This window comes from Xiphophorus hellerii, chromosome 20, assembly GCF_003331165.1.
Source record: "Xiphophorus hellerii strain 12219 chromosome 20, Xiphophorus_hellerii-4.1, whole genome shotgun sequence".
Lineage (NCBI taxonomy): Eukaryota > Metazoa > Chordata > Actinopteri > Cyprinodontiformes > Poeciliidae > Xiphophorus > Xiphophorus hellerii.
The window spans coordinates 21,193,345-21,211,468 of NC_045691.1; the positions used below are offsets into that span (position 1 = coordinate 21,193,345).

Below are 18,124 nucleotides of genomic sequence, written 5' to 3' on the forward strand. Positions count from 1 at the left end.
AACATAAAGTAAAGGATAATTATGGAAAAAGTATTTATTTACAACTGCTAATCTGAAATGTGCGCTGCGGCTTTGTTTTCAGAAAGTCTTACCCCTGGATACCCCTAGATGAAATATATCACCACTAACTACACTCAGGTGCCTCTTAATTAGTAAGTTGATGCTGGTCAAGTCAGCATCATGCTGGGGGATGTTTTTATTCTAATTTCAGTTGTTCTGTGAAAGCCTCAGAGATTTGTCAGATAACATTTGTACACAGCAGATGCGTTTTTCTTTTACAATTTTAAAACATATTTCAATCTTTCCTCTAAAGATGAAGCCAGAAATACAAAGGAAGTGTTACTTTAGATCAAATCATATTCATGTGTTTTAAATTACCTAGTCAAATCCAGACCTACAACCAACTGAGTACCGGAGGCAAGACTTGAAAATTTATGTTTTTAGACATACTCCAACCAAAGTGCCTTTTAATTAGCATTTTTGGAAAGAATGGGTAAAAGTTGGCAAACGTGCTCGAAAGATGCAGCTGTAATTGAAGCAAAGGTTGTCTCTCTTCTACAAACTACTGACTCACAAAATACTCAATGTTTCAAAGTTACATTTGTATGAAATTTAGAAAACCTCTATATTTTCTGCTGTATTCATAAAGTACTTTGAATTCGTCTATAAATCACAATAAAACATGTTGGAAGTTGTGGTTCTAATATGTCGAAATGTGAAAAGCTGCAGTATATGTGCAAAATGTTTACCTAAAGTAGCGGACTTTAATAGTCTGCTGGTTGGGAACAATGTTGATGGTGCAACTAATCTGACAGAATCACTGCTGATGTTACTCTATGACATTCATACATTTACAATTTTAATTAAAAGAATTAAAAGGCAAGATCTTGCATTTCACATTTGTTCCTGTCCGTTTGAAATAGGTTTCTCTTCCAGCTAAGCAGAGATCTGATGCTATCAGATAATCAGAAACTGGAGTAAAGTGGATAGACGTATATTCCACCCATCCATTGTCTTTACCTGCTTGTCCTTGCAGGGTCGAGGAAACACTGGTGCTCATCTCCAGCGGTCATGGGGTAACGGATGGAGCCCAGGACATTTTAACATTTTCTGTTTCTTACCTTCGCATAAAGCTAAATTGAGGTAACCAAAATCCAGTTCTGATAGAAGGGAAATTCAGCAGCTACTTGAGTTTGGGACAATTGCATCTTTGGGCCCTTTAATCTGGCCTTTCAGTTACATTCCTCCTCCAGCAGGGGACATTCTGCGTCTTGTGTTACTAAGAAGGCGTGAGATGTCTAACACCATTAGTATTCATATTGGTTTGGTGGAGAACCTAAGCTTTGCTGAAATGATGCAACACTATTTTTAAATGACTTTTTCTAAATTTCATGTCCTGTCAAATGAGGATTTTCCATATGTCAGTTTTTGATTAAAAGAAAAACACAAAATGATGCAAAAAATGTAATTTAAAGCTCAAACTAGTCACTTTTAAATCACTTTTATTTTAAAACAGAGAGGGATGTTTTATCAGGGATACTGCAAGATGGACGTGTCAGTCCAAGAGCAAAGCTAAAGCGCCGTATACATCAATCACTTTGACTTAAACTGTCCAAACCAGCAGAAAGTCCTTCAGCGCCTGTCGTAATGCAGAATTTTATCAGCTTGGTGAGAGTATGCTTGAGTCCGTGGAAACATGTTGACTATAAACAGGACAAAACCTCGGAGGTCTGAGCTGCTCTCTTCTGTAAATATCCATTCCTGAAATGTATGAAGCTCTCTTTAGTTTCAGTCCAGTGATCATAGGCAGCTCAGGCTCTGTTGTTTCCCCTGTGTTAGGCAGGAGTATGATTGTCCAGTTTTATTTCCCCGGCAAGGGGAGATAAGCAATCTTTACAACACATCTCAACACAGAAACAAAGTCAATATATACTTTATGCTTATATAAAATAAATACAAATCTCTCGTTGCACCATAATCTTTAAATCCTTCATTTGTGTGAGTGCTAGTGTATATTTCATGTCCCATGTTATGGATGTGTGCCAGTTTATCTTGTCTGCATTGGAATGGGTGTAATTATCTCAAATGATATAAAACGATGCCAGCTTCTCTTTCAGATCTGTTGGATCTTCATTGCTCTCTTTTGTCTTCTGAGCGATAATAACAGTCTTGGGACCCTTGATATCCACACAGAGGGCATTGTGATGCTTCCTTGCTTCCTCACCAGGTTCAGCATCCCAGCCCTGCACTGCTAGCAGCAGGATATAAGCAAGAAGCAGTAGTGTGACCGCTATGGAGGTCAGCTCTGGGTTGAGCTGCAGACCAGGCTGAGGCTCTGGCACATCCTTGGTCCTGAACGACACACAACGAGGTTTTTTGCTCTCCTCCGACCCAAGGTTGTCTCTCTTGCCGTCCTCACCGATTCCTAGATGTAGACACACTCTGTAAAATGTCTCTGCCTGCAGGTGAGTTAGGTTGAAGCTCTGTGTGCCAGCAAGTATGCGTGTGGTGTACGTTGGTGTGTGGGAGCTGGGCTGCATGGCCTGCCAGGATAAGCGAGTAGAGGGCAGGTTTTGTCTGCTCTGCCAGGACAAAACAGCATAATGTTCTCCAACCTTGTTCAACTCCAACCTGGCTTCTACTCTCATGGCTTGAAATTTCTTCGGTTTAGTCATCAGCCCCCTCTTTTTATTTTTCCCCCTGTTGTGCACTCCTACTGTAACACTGCGTGTATCTGCTCCTAATGCATTCTCAGCCACACAGGTATACAGTCCTGCCTCTCTGGGGGAGATCCTGCTGATCTCTAGAGTTCCCTCAGGCTGTAGCTGGTAGTGTTTGAAGAACTGGCAAACAGTATCATTGTGGCCTTGTGGGTGCTGGAAACTGAGGGCAGATGTGTTGTTAAAGCCATCTGAAGTTGTGTTTCTACAGAGGGCAGAAGCTGGAAAACCTTTTGATGTACTGTTTGCTGAAGGCCCAAGTCTCAGGCCAGAGGGAGTCACCCAGTACAGTTCAGGATACGGCTCTGCAAGTGCTCGGCAATGCAAGACCAGTTTTCCCCCTTCTTGAACTCCGACATAGGATGGAAGGGAACTGGCAGGAATAGTTGGGAGGCAGGATGCAGACATCTCTCCTGAAGAGACCTCTCTTACTCTACGTGCTCTCAATTCAGGAGGTGCAGCGCATAAGGTCGCCTCAGGTTGGATAAAGCGCACCACTCGGGCTACTTGGGCCTTCACTTGTGTGTCCCTTTTGATGCGAGGATGAGAGGTGTCCTTGGCGGCCCAGTGGAACAGGCAGTCACATCGCAGAGGGTTGGAGTGAAGGCTGACCTCCTGCAGACTTGGCAGGGAGAGCATGATGTTCTGGTGCAGAGCACTTAGAGAATTTGAGTTTAGCATCAGACTCTCCAGTCTGCTCAGCCTGACAAAAGCCTGAGGATGAACATAGGATAAACGTGGGTTGTTGGTGATCTCAAGCTTGGTGAGCTCTGGCAGGTTGTCCAGAGAGGCTTTATCTATAGACACAAGCTCCTCCATGTTGTTCAGGCCGAGCTCTTTTAGGTTCAACATGTCTTTAAAATCTCCCGTCTCGATCAGTTTGATGCGGTTCTTGTTGAGATCAAGGAACTTGAGTCCTGGCACTCTTTTCAGGGCTTGTCGAGGAACCTTGGTAAGATGGTTGTCATAGAAGGAAAGACTTTCGAGTTCTTCAAGCCCTTCAAGTGCTTTTTCAGCCAAACTTCTCAGACCCATACCACCAAGTACAAGGCTTTGTAGGGATGTTAGGGCCACAAACCCCCTCTCAGGCAGAGCCTCCACAGGGTTGCCCCCAAGCATGAGAACTTCCAGCTGAGGCAAAGCTCTGAACCACCGAGGGTCAATTGTTGTGAGTCTGTTGTTATTGATGTGAAGACGACGAAGGGAGTCAAGGCCATTGAAGGCTCCGGGTGCAATTGAATGGAGGTTGTTGTGGCTGAGAAAGAGTTCTTGCAAAGCTGGCAATGATGAGAAAGAGGCTTCTGGAAGGTGACTGAGATGGTTTTCCTCAAGGTGTATGGACAGCAGAGAAGGCAGGGAGGAACTCTGAGTTATCATCCTGACACGACTGAAGCGGTTCTGTGAAAGGTCCAAGTCGGTGAGGTTGGGGAGCCCATGTAGCACTGCAGTGTCCAGCACTGACAGCAAGTTACTCTGCAGGCGAAGAGTGTGTGTGTTTAGTGGTATGGGCAAGGGGAGCTTCGTCAGCAACAGATTGTTACAGTCCACCGTGGGTGCTTCATGATAGACAGAATCCGGGGAGAACCATGGCTTGATCTGACACACACACCTCACTGGGCAGAGAACATACCACGGCAGTGCAGGTGGCAGGGAACCCACAACAATGGGCACACACATCCCGCTAAACACGTACAAGAGACAATGTGACTGTAGGAGAGCTAAAGCTGGCCTCATAATCCTCTCAGGAGGTGATTCAGACAAGGTGAGGAAGACTTTGTTATGGAGATGAGGGATGAATCATTTGGACTGGAGATGTGTGAGCAAACTGTAACTGGAGAGCAGATGGTTTGGTTTCACCACTCAGCATAACATTAAGAGGTATTGGTTTAAGAGAAATATGAGAAATGGAAATGTGAATCTACTCTCTATACAAGTCTTCTGTTAAACGTTTGCAGTGGCAACGCTGTAGGGTGATGATGGTGTTCGTTGTCCGAACGTCCGTCTCAAGTGCTAGCTGCAGGTGGACGACTCATTCCTTGGGTCACTGTTTTCAGAAACACAAGAAAAAGATTCAGTAACACGTCATTTTTGTTTTGAAGTACAGTTCTGTGAAGCATTTGCTCATCTTACATCATCAAACAATTTGGCTCACCAATTGACTGAAGAAAAATAATTAGAATTTAAAAAGAAGTAAACTGAAAGATCTCAAAAAGCAGCACATTACGCCCTGATCTAAAGAATTAAAACAGATTGCACAGAGGTACAATACCATTTGAAGGCTTTGGGACTGTAGAGAAACACAGTAGGAGTCATAATCTACAAATATAGAAAACATAAAGCAGTAGTGGTACTCCTCAGGAGTAATTTTACCAAAATTTTACCAAAACTACTCAAAGGGCACATTGATGATTCATCCAGGAGGTGACAAAAGAACCCAGTAAAAAGCACTGCAGACCTCACTTTCCTCATTGAAGGTCATTGTTTATGATTCAACAATAAGAAAATAAGCAAAAACAAACATATTTATAATCCCCAAGTCTTCAGGGACAATATCCTGAGGATTGACAAAACAGGAGTAAAGCTTTTGGAAGATATATGTCATGTTTTCTTTGGTTTTTATAATTAGAGTCCTCTGATTTAGGATTTTAGTTGTGAAGTCAACTCTGTTCAACCTTCAGCAGCACAACAATGCAAAAAATAATGATTTGGAGTGGCCTAGTCAAAGTCTGGACTTAAATATGACTGAGGAGTTGTGGCGTAACCTTCAGAGCTGTCTTTGCTTGAAGATCTTCAATGTGGCTAAATTAGAAAGCCAGGAGAAGTGGGCCAAAAATCCTGCACTGGCAGTTCTTACAAATGGCTGATGGGAGTTATTACTGCCAAAGGTGGCACAACCAGTTACTATTTTAAAGGAGCAATTACTTTTTCACTTAGAGCCTTTTTGGATTGGATAGATTTTCCTCTAAAAAATTAAATTGCCATATCAATGCGAGGATGAGAGGTGTCCTTGGCGACCCAGTGTGTTGGTCTGAAGGCTGTCCTCTTGTAGTTTTGTGTATTTGTATTTCAGGAAATGTTTGAATTTGATGATCTGATTATTTAAACACACATAAAAAACCTGAGCAAATCTACAAGGGGCAAATACTATTTCACAGCATTATAGTCTAATATCATACCTCATCTTTTCTAAAGCTTTCAGGTGACATGTGGAAGCTGAAGCAGTTTGCTCTGACAATGTTGCATCAGTTTGCAAAAGAGTTTTTGTAATCGCACATTTTCTCTGCAACTCAGAACAATAAGAGAAAAAAATCAATCGGACGGACAAAAGGTTTGAAACGTACAATCAGGAATAGCGGCTGTTTGAAAAGAAATTTTGCCGTCAAAATCCATTTAGACAGGCAGAAAAGTAGGACACAAATGGTGACGGCTGTAAAAGTTAAGTGACTGTAATTTAAGAAAATGGCATTGGATTAAAGACAGGGAAAATGATGTTCTGCTGTAATCTTTCATGTTATTCTCAACCAGAGGTGATGAAATCATCCAACAGGTACATCAATATTTCATGGGAGTACTTCACATGAGATAGTCAGAATATGGCCTTATTCATTATGAAACATGTAAATTAAACCCCAAGGATCATCAGTCTTCTGTATTTAAGATCTTAATGGGGACAGGAGTGTAAGTGTTTGCTGCTGAGGCACACACACACACACACCCACCCCCCCACCCACCCACACACACACACGCCCACACACCAGAGTTACATCAGCTTCTGGCAGGCTGTCGTATCAGGAACAACTTAGTATTCATATTACAGAATTATCATTTTAACAGATCGTAGATGTTTGGCAGCAATCAAATCAGTAATTGACTTAGTTTTAAAAATGAATGTGCCTTTCTCAACCGTGTCTCAACACCAGATTTTAATAAGAGGAACCAAAGCAGAATATGACATGATCTAGAATCTAGATTATTACTCTTTCAAACAAGGTTACATGTTTTTATTGTAATAGATTTGATGTGGTGGCTTTTTAATCAGCTTTTTCATTAGTTTTTTTTTTAAAAGTTGTTCCAAATTACACACACGTCTGTTATAAGACAAATAATTATCTGATTAAGGAGACATGAGAATCATCATGCCTTTTTGATAGGAGCGCTGCAGATTTGGATGTTCTCACCTCAGCTGTTGCACACTTTAGGGCATCGGATTAGTATGCAGATTTATGTAAAGATTTTATGAAGAACCTTGGTGATGGAGGGCTCAATTAACCTTTCTGTTGTAAACTCATGATTCTTAATATGTTCACAGACATAAGGAATCGGCACTGTTTTATGTAATATTTTTGACAATTTATTCTATTTTATCAATGCATATGATATTTTTTCATCGTGTGTATCTTCTTATATCTCATTCCCAGCCACACAGCTATTCAACCCTACCAAGGAAGAGACCTTGTTAAGAAACATTTCCAAACTGCATAACTTACATGGCCTGTAAATGTCTTTGAGGCTCAGTTGTAAGATCAGTACATTTTATTATAGCAGCTCAGCTACAGTAAATATCTTACATTTTGGGACCATATTCTACCATGTTCTGTGTTTTCTGTGTGTTAATTTCGAGTTTTCAGTGTCTCTGTGTCTCCGTGTTGTCCTGTTCTCCCCTTGATTAGTTCCCAGGTGTTTCTTGGTCCCTGATTACCCCCAGTGTATTTAGTGTCACCTGTGTGTCTGTTCTTTGTCGGGTCCTCGTCTAATGTGCGTTCGTGTTGTTCCGTTTTCCCTTCATTTTTACGGTTGCTACCGGCGTGGAGCCCTGGTTTCCGCTCGGCCGTGCTGCCCGTTATTTTGGACTGTGTTTTGCTGGGCATTCACCATTAAAATCATTCATTTATCACATCCTGGGTCTACAGCGTCTGCCTCACCACCTCAACACCCGCAATTCATGACAATAGGAGGATTTCTGATCTGAGATGGTTTTTGTTTATTATTAATATGATTACTCAAACTAGCCGAGTGAGGAAGCAGGACTGTGAAACAGGCTGTGAGCCAGAAGTTAGGCAGCATTTCTCCAGCAAAGGTTTAGCAAAATCAAGTTCCCTTCTGCTTATTACTGCTGATAATCAACACTTCTCAAAAAATGTCATGGACTTTGATATTCAACACTTAACTAACTCAATACAGCTTCAAGTAGGCATGCAGCATCTACATCTACAGGTAATAAAACGGTTTTGTTTTTGTTTTTGATTATTTCCACAGCAAAACTTCAGATGCAATCATGCTGATTATCTTATCCCTTCACTATTCAAGGTTTTGCTCTCCTAGCTATCTTTTCACATTAAGCTTTGATACATATGACAAGGAACTGTTCTCAACTAGATTTTTTTACTACTGATCTTCATTTAATCGATTCACCAGGCTGGTGTTTTCACATGCGTTAACAGTTAAACTAAAGTACATTTTTATAACCTTTTGTAAGAAAATGTGGCTACAGTAAGTAGTATTTACCAGCAGGACGTCACTTAGAGTGGTTTTAGTTTGAGCAGGGTTTATAATCTGCTATAAAAGTCAACTGGCTCACCTGGGGCTAAGAAGAACAGTTAATGGAAACGGAGTAAAATAATTTCTTTTCAGAAAAAAACACCATCAAATCACATTAGCGTTTGTATTTTTGTGTTAATTTACCCCATAATTTACCAGAAATACCTAACTACCAAGTAAAGCAAAACGTAGCGCAATGGTTTAAGCACATTTGCACAAAATAAAATTAGCAGAGCACAAAATGTCAATATGTGGTTATAAAGTGGGGTGACATGAGGGACAAATTAACCTTAAAGATGCACGAGAGGCTTGCATGTAATGTCCTTTCATCCGGTTAAGCTCAAAGAGGTAATGGACGTAGCAGAGACTACCACCACCCATCTGTCAGTACAACAGTTGGTTACCATGGATACTTATTACACACTGGTGAGTCGGCATTATTGCTGACGATTGGAGTTGCACTGATATTTTGGCAGGTCTCTTTGCTGCCAGGTGTCAGGCTTTCATCTTACAGGAGCTGCCTGCTCTGAAGACTCTGCTGCTTTGATAACTTCAAGTTAACAACACAATTCACTATATTTTACTTATTTTTTTATTGTCATTTCAGAATATTTGAGTACATTGTGGGAGTTTGTGTTTAACTTTCACGTTTAACTCCTTATTATGAAAGCTAGAGTTTTCAATAACCTGTTGATATGCTATTCTTATGCCTGTTTTTATATATTTAATATTTTTGTGTGAATCTGCTTTGATTTGCTGCTACTTTGGTGTTGTTGCACTTGAATTTCCTCTCTTTGGGAAAATAAAGGATATTTCTATTTCAATTCTATTCTATTAAATATAAACAAATCTTCTTGTTTGGAAATATTTAACAACCATTTCCAAACAAACCAAATAATTTTGCATAGCTGGTTTTCTTTCCCTTGTATCTGCAAGGAAACAGAAATTTTGACAAAAGAAAAAGAGAGATTTTAAAAATTGATCTCCAGAGTGGTTATGTTCAAAAACAGCTTTGTGGACTGGATATCTAGATATTTTTTTATAAAAGGAATAAGATGGAAGCCAAGTTTTGTAAATGCCTTTTTTCACTTACTGTGCTGAAAACTCTGAAGTCCATCTTTTTCACGTTGTTCTGCTTTCATTAAACTTTAAATGTAGCAAAAGAAATGAATGACTTAGAGGAAATGAGTTACCAGTGTTAAAGAAAACATGAGCCAGAATTGCTCTGGGAGAATCTGTAACCTAACACTGCTTTGGCCATGCTCACAGACTTCTTATTTTGAGTAATGCAAATATTAGCATTACCACCACTTAGAACAGGCATTACCGAATCGTCTGTTTGGAAAGAATCTAATAAAATCATTCAGCAATATCTGGGCTTTAAAATCCCACAGACAAAATTGGAAGTACTCCAGTTTGAGACTCAGTTTGATGTTAAGATGTGTTTTGTTTCAACCACTTCATAATATTGCAGATGTTCAGAAGCATGCCATATCACCCCACTGAATCTGTTCTATGGAAAATATGTTGATGTACATACTGTATGAAAATTATGCAGTAAAACTTGACGGATAATTAAGTTGCAGATTTTTATTTTTTTTCTGCCGCATGCAAAGGATAAAATGCCGGCATTTAAAACCAAATTTTCATTGCAATTACCTGAAACCAGCTGAATTAATTTTGAAAGCCTCTTCACCTGCCTGGAATATTTGTGCAATCTTCAACATCATTTCCATACTTCTGAAGCTGCAAAATGCCATGTGTTTCATAAACATTCATTTGCACTGCAACAAGAGCCATTCGTTTAATATCTGTGATTGGGTTTTGTAAGTAGTTAAAAAAAGTTATTACTAAAGGATTTTATAATCTCTCCTGACATTTCCAGATTCAGCTCATCCTGCCAGCTGGTGTGCAGAAACTCCGCATGTGTGCAGTTTATGTAGCTAATTGGAAGAAACAGAAAAACTTTAAAGCTTTGTCAGTTGTTTGCTGATGTTTGAGGAAAGAATGAAGAAAGTCCTTCTGTCAAAGCAGAAAATTACTAAAACATAGCCTTTCATCAGATATTTTCAAGAAAATAAATAAAATAACAGTGGCCGTTGCGCTTGCTGTATATAAGTGAGTTTATAAAGTGAGCTGTAACAGTAACCGGGTGCAATTTCATCCTCCTGGGACTCATCATACCCCTCCATCATCCATTCACTTTAATCGCAGTTCATTCATCCTTTCACATGCAACCTGCTCAATAATGGATTCATCATTTCATTTTGATATGCTCCCGTTTTTACTGCTTGTCCTGGAAAGCTTGTAGTGTTTACAGCCTTTTCAGAAAAGCGAAATCATTTACTGATTAGTGCCAATAAAGTGTTGCCTTGTCGCTTGAACTGTTCATAAAAGTAGAGTAAAGTAGATGTGTATGACTCAGCAACCCATTCTCACGGCTACCTTTATACCACTGTGCAATCTTTTTAGGTTTGGATAAATGCAGAATATTTCTGCTTTAGGGGCAATTAGTACTCTGCAGACTCCTGCAGCTCAAACTTAGAAAAGCTCAGATAGTCAACAACAGGACTTTTCCTAGTTAAAGGAAAATATGTGGAAGTAATGCTCAGGTGGTCATTCAGTGAAAGTTGCTTTCAGTATTAACCTCAACTAAAAGTTAAGATGTATATTACTTACATTAATGGAGAGGTCTAAGTTTCTATCGCAGATACACCTCAACTGTGAGAGACTGAATCAAAAAACAAACAAATAAAACTTTGCATTTTATTGCATGAAATAAGCATTTGATACAAATTAAAATACAACTTAATATTTGGTACAGAAACATTAATTTAAATTCCGGGTACCAGACGTTCCTGGAACTTAAATTAAATAGTTCTCAACCAGGTTTTCACTCACTGCAGCAGGGATTTTGGCCCTCTCCTCCACATAGATTTTCTCCAGATCTATCGGGTTTCATCGGGAATCCTGCTGGAAGACCCGGAGATGGTCCATCTTCAGTGCTGACATTGTTACCCAAAATCTTGCGAGCATTTTGGGATAATCCATGACGGCATGATGTGTTTGTAGCCTTTGCAGCTGGTTCCAGCTCTCTTCAGGTTATTGATTCGGCCCACTCGGGATCCCTCTCTTTTCTCATAATCACTGATGCTCCATGAAGCGACATAATGCATGTAGCGCCAGTCTGAGGGAGATTGACTGTCTTCCATAATTGCACCAGCAATTGTTGCCTTCTCACCAAGCTGTTTATTGTCCTGCAGCTCATCCCAGCCGTGTGCAGGTTTCCATTTCAGTCCCTGGTGTCCAGAGACAACTCTTTGATCTTGTCCGTGGGGGAGACGTTGGAGTCTCATTGAATGTTTGGACAGGTGTAAACAGGTGCAATTTATGCAGGTACTGAGAGGAGTACAGGAGGGTTTCTTAAAGATGAAATAACATAAATAACAATATCTGTGAGAGCCCAAGTTCTTGCTGGTTGCTATGTGACCAAATACATATTTAAAGCAATACAATGCTAACTAATGATTTACAAATCATACAATCTGATTTTCTGGAATTTTCTTTTAGATTTTGTCTCTCACAGTTCAGGTGTACCTACGATGAAAATTACATGCCTCTACTCTTTGTAAACGGTAAACTAGAAACATTAGCAGTGTGTCAAATATTTATTTAGCCCACTGTATGAACCCACTTCTGTAAAACACCCAGCAATAACCTGAACTACAGCTAAGGGGTCTCCAACCTGTGGCTCCTCCAGGGCCACATGTGGCTCAGCATAATTTCCAAAGTGGCTCCTAATAACATCGACCCAGAATAATATGCAGTTGATCAGTGTTTTTAAATTAGAAGATAATTAAAAGAATAGATTTTGCAGTTCTCTTGTCATGCAGGTTCTGCCTATAATCAAAATCACCCTGTTGATCCAATTAATACTTTTATTTTTTAAAATTGTCATTACATCCCAAACTGTGCTTTTTTTTTCTCTATTTGTGAAAAAATTTGGAGTTCTAGAAAGCTTCTTTTGGGTTTTTCACCACTTCTCTAACAGTGTATTTGCTCTGTAGAGGGATACTTTAAAAGCCAGTTGTTTTAGATTACTGGTACTAAATTATATATTTTGTCTTTCTTCAAGTTCTGTTTTGTTTTTCTCTATTCTTAAGATCAATAATAAAAGATCAACATTTTTCCTTTTCATGTTTTATCTTGTTTTTGATTTTTCAAGTTTTTTTTTTTTAAAGCTGGTTAACATTCCTCATGCTGTCGAATGTGTTTGATTCCTCGAAACATGTCCACTTTTAAATTGATCCCACTGAGATCAGTGGGAAAAACCGGTGTGATTGTCAAAGATGATGCAAAAATAAATGCGCGAACAGATCTCATAAATATCTGCCTAAAAAAACAGATAAAGGAAATTGTTTATTGGACATGTGAAACTAAAACTGTGGCCCCAAGAGACGCACATTTCTTTTAATTTCTCCCTACTCAGCTCTACATTTAGATCAGTGGTGGGATAATTTGATGATAATCCGTTGTAATCTCCAAGCTCTGACAGAAAACATTGGGCTGAAGCTACATGAGAACTGTGAGCAAAAGAACAAAAACATGAGGAGGATTTAAAGTCATTTCAGAATAGTCACACATTTTCTCCTTCGGTTCCTTTTTCCTGTTCAATTCAGGATTAAGTCAGAGGCAAGCAGAGAGAAAATGGTGTAAAGCAGAGCTGCATGTATGTGGGCTGTGTAGCTCCAGCACAGAGAAGCTGAGCAACAGGGCAGAATGGAGAGCAGGAAGGAGGGATGATAGGACAGATAAAGGTGCTGGATGCAGATTGAAAGAAAAGAGAAGAAGAAGAAGAAGAAGGAAAGACACATTGCTCCAGAGCTGAATTTGTTTCAGCATTCACCCAGACACCCTCTGACACAAACATTTATTTTCCTACAAGCCTCTTCATTTAACTCATACACACACATCGACGCCCACCCCCACACACTCACACACACCTGCTGTCATCACCTTTAAGTGGCTGCGCATGCATCCAGTGCTGCATGTGTGCATGTCCCTGCGCGTGCTGGGATGCCCTCCTAGCTCAGAAAATATCAACATATTTCCAGTCTCTTACCGCAACAGAAGCATTGACTACATCTCTCTCTGTCGCTTCTTCTTTCTCCATTTGTTCTCTGTCTTGTCTTTTTGGATGCTTCATACGCCAAGGCACCTCTTGTCCTCTGCTTCTCTCTCTCTCTCTCTGCCTCTGTCTGTTGTTTATCAGATAAGATTTCTGAAATATCTCTTCCCTGGCTCTCCGTCTCTGGAGCAGAGGAGAAAATTGGCACAGACTGAATCTCTTTCTCCCTCTATCCCTCCAGCTAAAGAGGAGATGAGGTGTGTTCTGCAGCAGCGCTTCTCATCTCTCCTTCTCTCTCTCTTTCTCTCGCACTGCCTGCCCGACTCTCAGTCTCTCTCTAGTTTCCAATTTCACAAGCCAATAGAAAACCTCTTGTTTTGATAACAACATGCTGTTTTTTTGGGTTTTTTTTTTTGCTGGATGAAAGGTTTGCTTGGGCTCTCAATGGCATTCTGAATGTACACTGAACACCAAGGCACAATGCTGGATGCAATGCATTGTGAAAGCCAGTAGACATAATATGAGATTTGTTCAGCAATTGTTGCATACAGGTAATAAACCGGAATATAATCCAAAAATATTATTTTTTTCAGTAATTCAAATAAAAAGCTAAAACTTAGACATGGATTCCTACAAATGTTTCTCAGGAAATTAGACTAAAAAAATCCAAAAGAAATAATAATAATAAAAGAAAAATGTTATGGTATGTTAGTGGAAAATTAGGTGGAAGGAAAAAGTGTGGGTGTAAAAGATGCACATGTGTGTAAAGCAAAACTACATCAAGAGTTTGAGGGAGATTCACAAGGTGTTAAGTGTGGATAGTCAGAACTCCAAAAGCAATTAGAGTCACAGTCCTGGTAGCTTTAAAGCACCAATACCTGCTTTATTAATATCACTGTGTTCGACTGGCCAACAAACTGGCCTAGCCAAAATCCTGTAGAAAATCTAAGGAGTATTCACAAGAGAACGATGAGAAAAGAACTCCACCTGGATGCAGTAATTCATGAAAAAGAAGCCCACACTAAATCCTGTATCTTTGTACTGTACAGTACATAGACACGCTTTTGCTTGTGTAACTTTTTCAACCACACTTTTTCCTTCCACTCATCTTTCCATTGACATACTGCGCTCTAAATAACCAGCTTCTTCAGCAAATACGTTGTCCAGCTTATGTCACTTGTTGAAGGTGTTAGTCGCTTCTTGTCAAGTCACCACTTTTCCTCATAACAGTGTGTAGTGACAGGCCATTGTATAACAATAATTTTTATTGATTTTATGTAATGTTCTAATTTTCTGTGAAACACAGTTTTGGGTTTTAATTAGCTACAAGCGTCGATCATAAAAGCCAACTGAAGTAAATAGTTAAAATAAATCACTTTTTGTGCTATGCGTCTTCATAATAATTTTCCCTTTTGCATTTATTTGCCAAAATAAACAAACTTTTCAATAATTATTCCAAATTAATGGGATGCACATGTGTTTAAACTCATTTTACAAATTTAAAGGGTAGAAAGTGCAGATGGAATTGTGACAACATTAAATCTGAAAAGTGTTCCTATAATCAACTTGTTCAAATTTAGGTAAATTAAAGTTCTGATGAGGACTCTTGGGTCTTATCCTATATTAATGCAGCTCTCTTTGAACAAGCCTTTCTCTGTGATGATACTCTCCTGGTCTCTACAGGGATTGCAAACTGACTTTCCCAGTTGCCATGTTTTTAGTAACATTCCTCCCATGTGTCCCTTCTCTGTTTTTTCTTAGATTCACAGCCAAAGGAGATCTCGGAGTCTGTATGCAACATTAACAGCTATGGCTACTGGTGGTAATTTATGTATGACAGTAACGTAATATGACTACAAACACTGAGAGGCTCTTACTGCAGCAGGTTTATACATCAGCAGCAGTGCCATAACTCTGCATGGAATAACTCATGTCATTACTTTGGCTTTATGTTGCAAATGAAGACAGCAGCAGGGGGGAGCTGAGGCATAACCTTTTTACTCTGTAAGGTGCGCCAGGCCTCTGCAATCCACCTAAGACATGATGAACAGTTTGCATGCAGAATAACATAGGGTCACCTGTGAAAATTAAAATGTCCACCATGCATATGCTGTAAACGCTCTTGTTTCTGAACAGGTGGAACTGGACATGAGGGATTTGTGTCTTCTTGCACCTTGCATCAAGTGCTGACCTTTATTTGCAAACCTAAATAGGATTAATGAAGAGAATTGGTGATGAGTGAGGAAGTGCAAATACTTCCTGAGATGCAAAGTGCTTTTCATGTTTGCTGTAAATCACAGAGAAACACAACCTCTGCTCTTTAGAGAGACAAAAGATCATGCTAGATGAATAGTAGCGAGTTTCATTGTGCACCTCTACAAGGAAAACGGCACCGCGAATTGCTTTGATTCTTACGTTTGCTCACCTGAGGAGATGAAGTCCTCTAGTGAACATACTGTAACTGTTCCTATATAACATGGAAGATAACTGATGGTGTCAGTTTTTGACACCATCAGGGCTGCAGGACATCATCTTCAGTCCGTCCTCACTGATAATTTCAGCTCAATTTGTTTGGATATTAAAGAAACAGTGTGCACAAGTAAAGAAGCAGATTGCATTTAAACAAATATAAACATTTTGAAAACAGAAGAAGCCAATGTAAAAGATTATTACTGTCCAAGTCTGATGAATCTAGAAGACGAACACTATCTGAAGCCACAGGGACTAGCTCTAAAAATCACTGTGATTTTTATTTTCTTTTGGTATTTTTTTACTCCAAATCTACCCAAGTTAAAGTGTTTTGTAACATTTTCCACAAATACGAAATCTAAAATTCTTCAATAAAATCTGGTTTAACCAAATGTCTTCAGGAGTCACAAAACTGCTGAATACAGCTGTATTTATGACAATATGTTTTGCATTATTTATACTAAATATTTGTATACATTTGGTTTAAAGTTAATATTTGTACTAACCCTATTGTGACTGCCAAGAAAGTTTGTTAGAAAACATTAATGGACAACCAGCATCATTAAGACTAAGGATCACATGTCTCCTTGGTCTTAATGATGGAAATGTGCAAAGCAGAGTTACATTATAAAACAATATTCCAAGCTTTGAACATCTCACAGAATTCTGTTTTATTTATTATTTAATACGGAAAGAGTACAGACCAGTTGGAAAACTCTTGAGAAATGGTCATCCACCTAAACTGACAGAGAAGGTAAGCGAGCATTAATTAGCAAAGCAGCCAAGAGGTGAATCTGTCGACAGGATGACTATTAATTAATCACTTTTCAAATGTATGGCCTTCATGGAAGAATGACAAGATTGTTCAATTGTTGAAAGAAAGCCAAAAGGAGATCTATCTGCAGTTTTTATATTTGCAGGAGAAGCAACTATGGTCAGTTTATAGAAAAAATTAAACCTTTTGCCCAACATGCAAAAGCTAATGCTTAGCAGCAAGCTAAAATCTGAAACATGTAGAAGGAGGAATCATGCAGTTGGGATTAATTTCTTCAGCAGGGACAAATGCTGGCTAGAGTTGAAGGTAAGATGGAAGGAGCTAAATAAGGGGCAATTCTGGAAGAAAACTTGCAAAAGATTTGAGACAGGAGGCAAAGGTTCACCTTCCAGCATCCAAACCAATCATACAGTCAGGGCTACATGGAAAGGTTTAGATTTAAGGATATTATTGTGACATAATTGTGGAATGGTCAAGAATATTTCGCAGATATTCTCAGGTGCACCAGAGCTCAAGCTCAGGTTTAGATATTTTGAAAACATCTGCAGGTCACTGTAGAAATGATCATATCTAATTTCAGCTAATGCATGTTTAAAAACTTGACTTTTAATTAGAAAAATGCTATGTTTTAACACATGAATGTAAGCAGGTATGAAACTGTACATTCAAAAAGTGACAGTGAGGAACAAAGGCTTGTTTAAATAAAGATACCATAGAAACTGTCTGACAGGAGCGGTAATGTCAGCTGCATCTGGAACAAGAAACAGCTTTCTGGGACACTCAATAGCAAAAAGCAGGTTGTACTAATAGATGTTGGCAAGGGTGGTAACGACATGTTATTAATCAGGCAGAGTACACAATCAATTAGTTTAAAGTGCCTCATTTTTAACCAAGCAACTGGCCAAAATGTCATAAAAGAGCAAGGCAGTTTGTTAAATAATAGCGGCGGTTCTTGAGTCGGTGACGGTCTGTTTTCAGCTCAAGGAGAATAAGCCTTGGAGATCTACAGCATTCTCCTGATTTATAGACACTCCAGACTTTTACTTTAGTTGAAGCACAAACCTTTAGTTGAAGCAGATTTATTCAGTGGTTAAGAAAATTCATATTAAGAAATAAAAAGAAATGAGTTTTTTTTACTGAATCATTTTTGTCACAGTTAGTCAAACCTTTAATAGTTTCAAGATGAGAAATTTAAATTTTTACTTATTTTAGGATTGATCAGAGTATCTGCAAACTTTAACTGGCCATTCATAATTTACTAATTCTTTGGGGTTTAATTGAGATATGAAACAGAAGCCTGTTTTTAGGAGGCCCTCTTCAGAATGGGTAAGACTAGAGAACATGTTATTAAAGTGAGGCAGATATTTGCTGATCTGCATCAGGAAATGGTTACAAAAATATCTGCTTGCCTAAATTTCCCCAAATATATCACTTAACTTAACATATTTTAATTAAATTAAATTCAACACAGCTTAGTACAATTTAATTTAATTT

The 18,124-nt window shown here is 39.0% G+C and overlaps 1 protein-coding gene across 1 annotated transcript; it reads right to left on the bottom strand.

Annotated features, from left to right (window-relative positions):
- Positions 1-1,485: 1,485 nt before the first annotated feature.
- Positions 1,486-13,686, bottom strand: LOC116709728 (leucine-rich repeat neuronal protein 2-like). Its single transcript, XM_032548372.1, has 2 exons — positions 13,381-13,686; positions 1,486-4,764 (listed from the first exon to the last, which is right to left on the bottom strand). The coding sequence occupies exon 2, from the start codon at positions 4,452-4,454 to the stop codon at positions 2,082-2,084; it is 2,373 nt and encodes a 790-aa protein (XP_032404263.1). The 5' UTR covers positions 4,455-4,764; positions 13,381-13,686; the 3' UTR covers positions 1,486-2,081.
- Between the last annotated feature and the right edge of the window lie 4,438 nt (positions 13,687-18,124).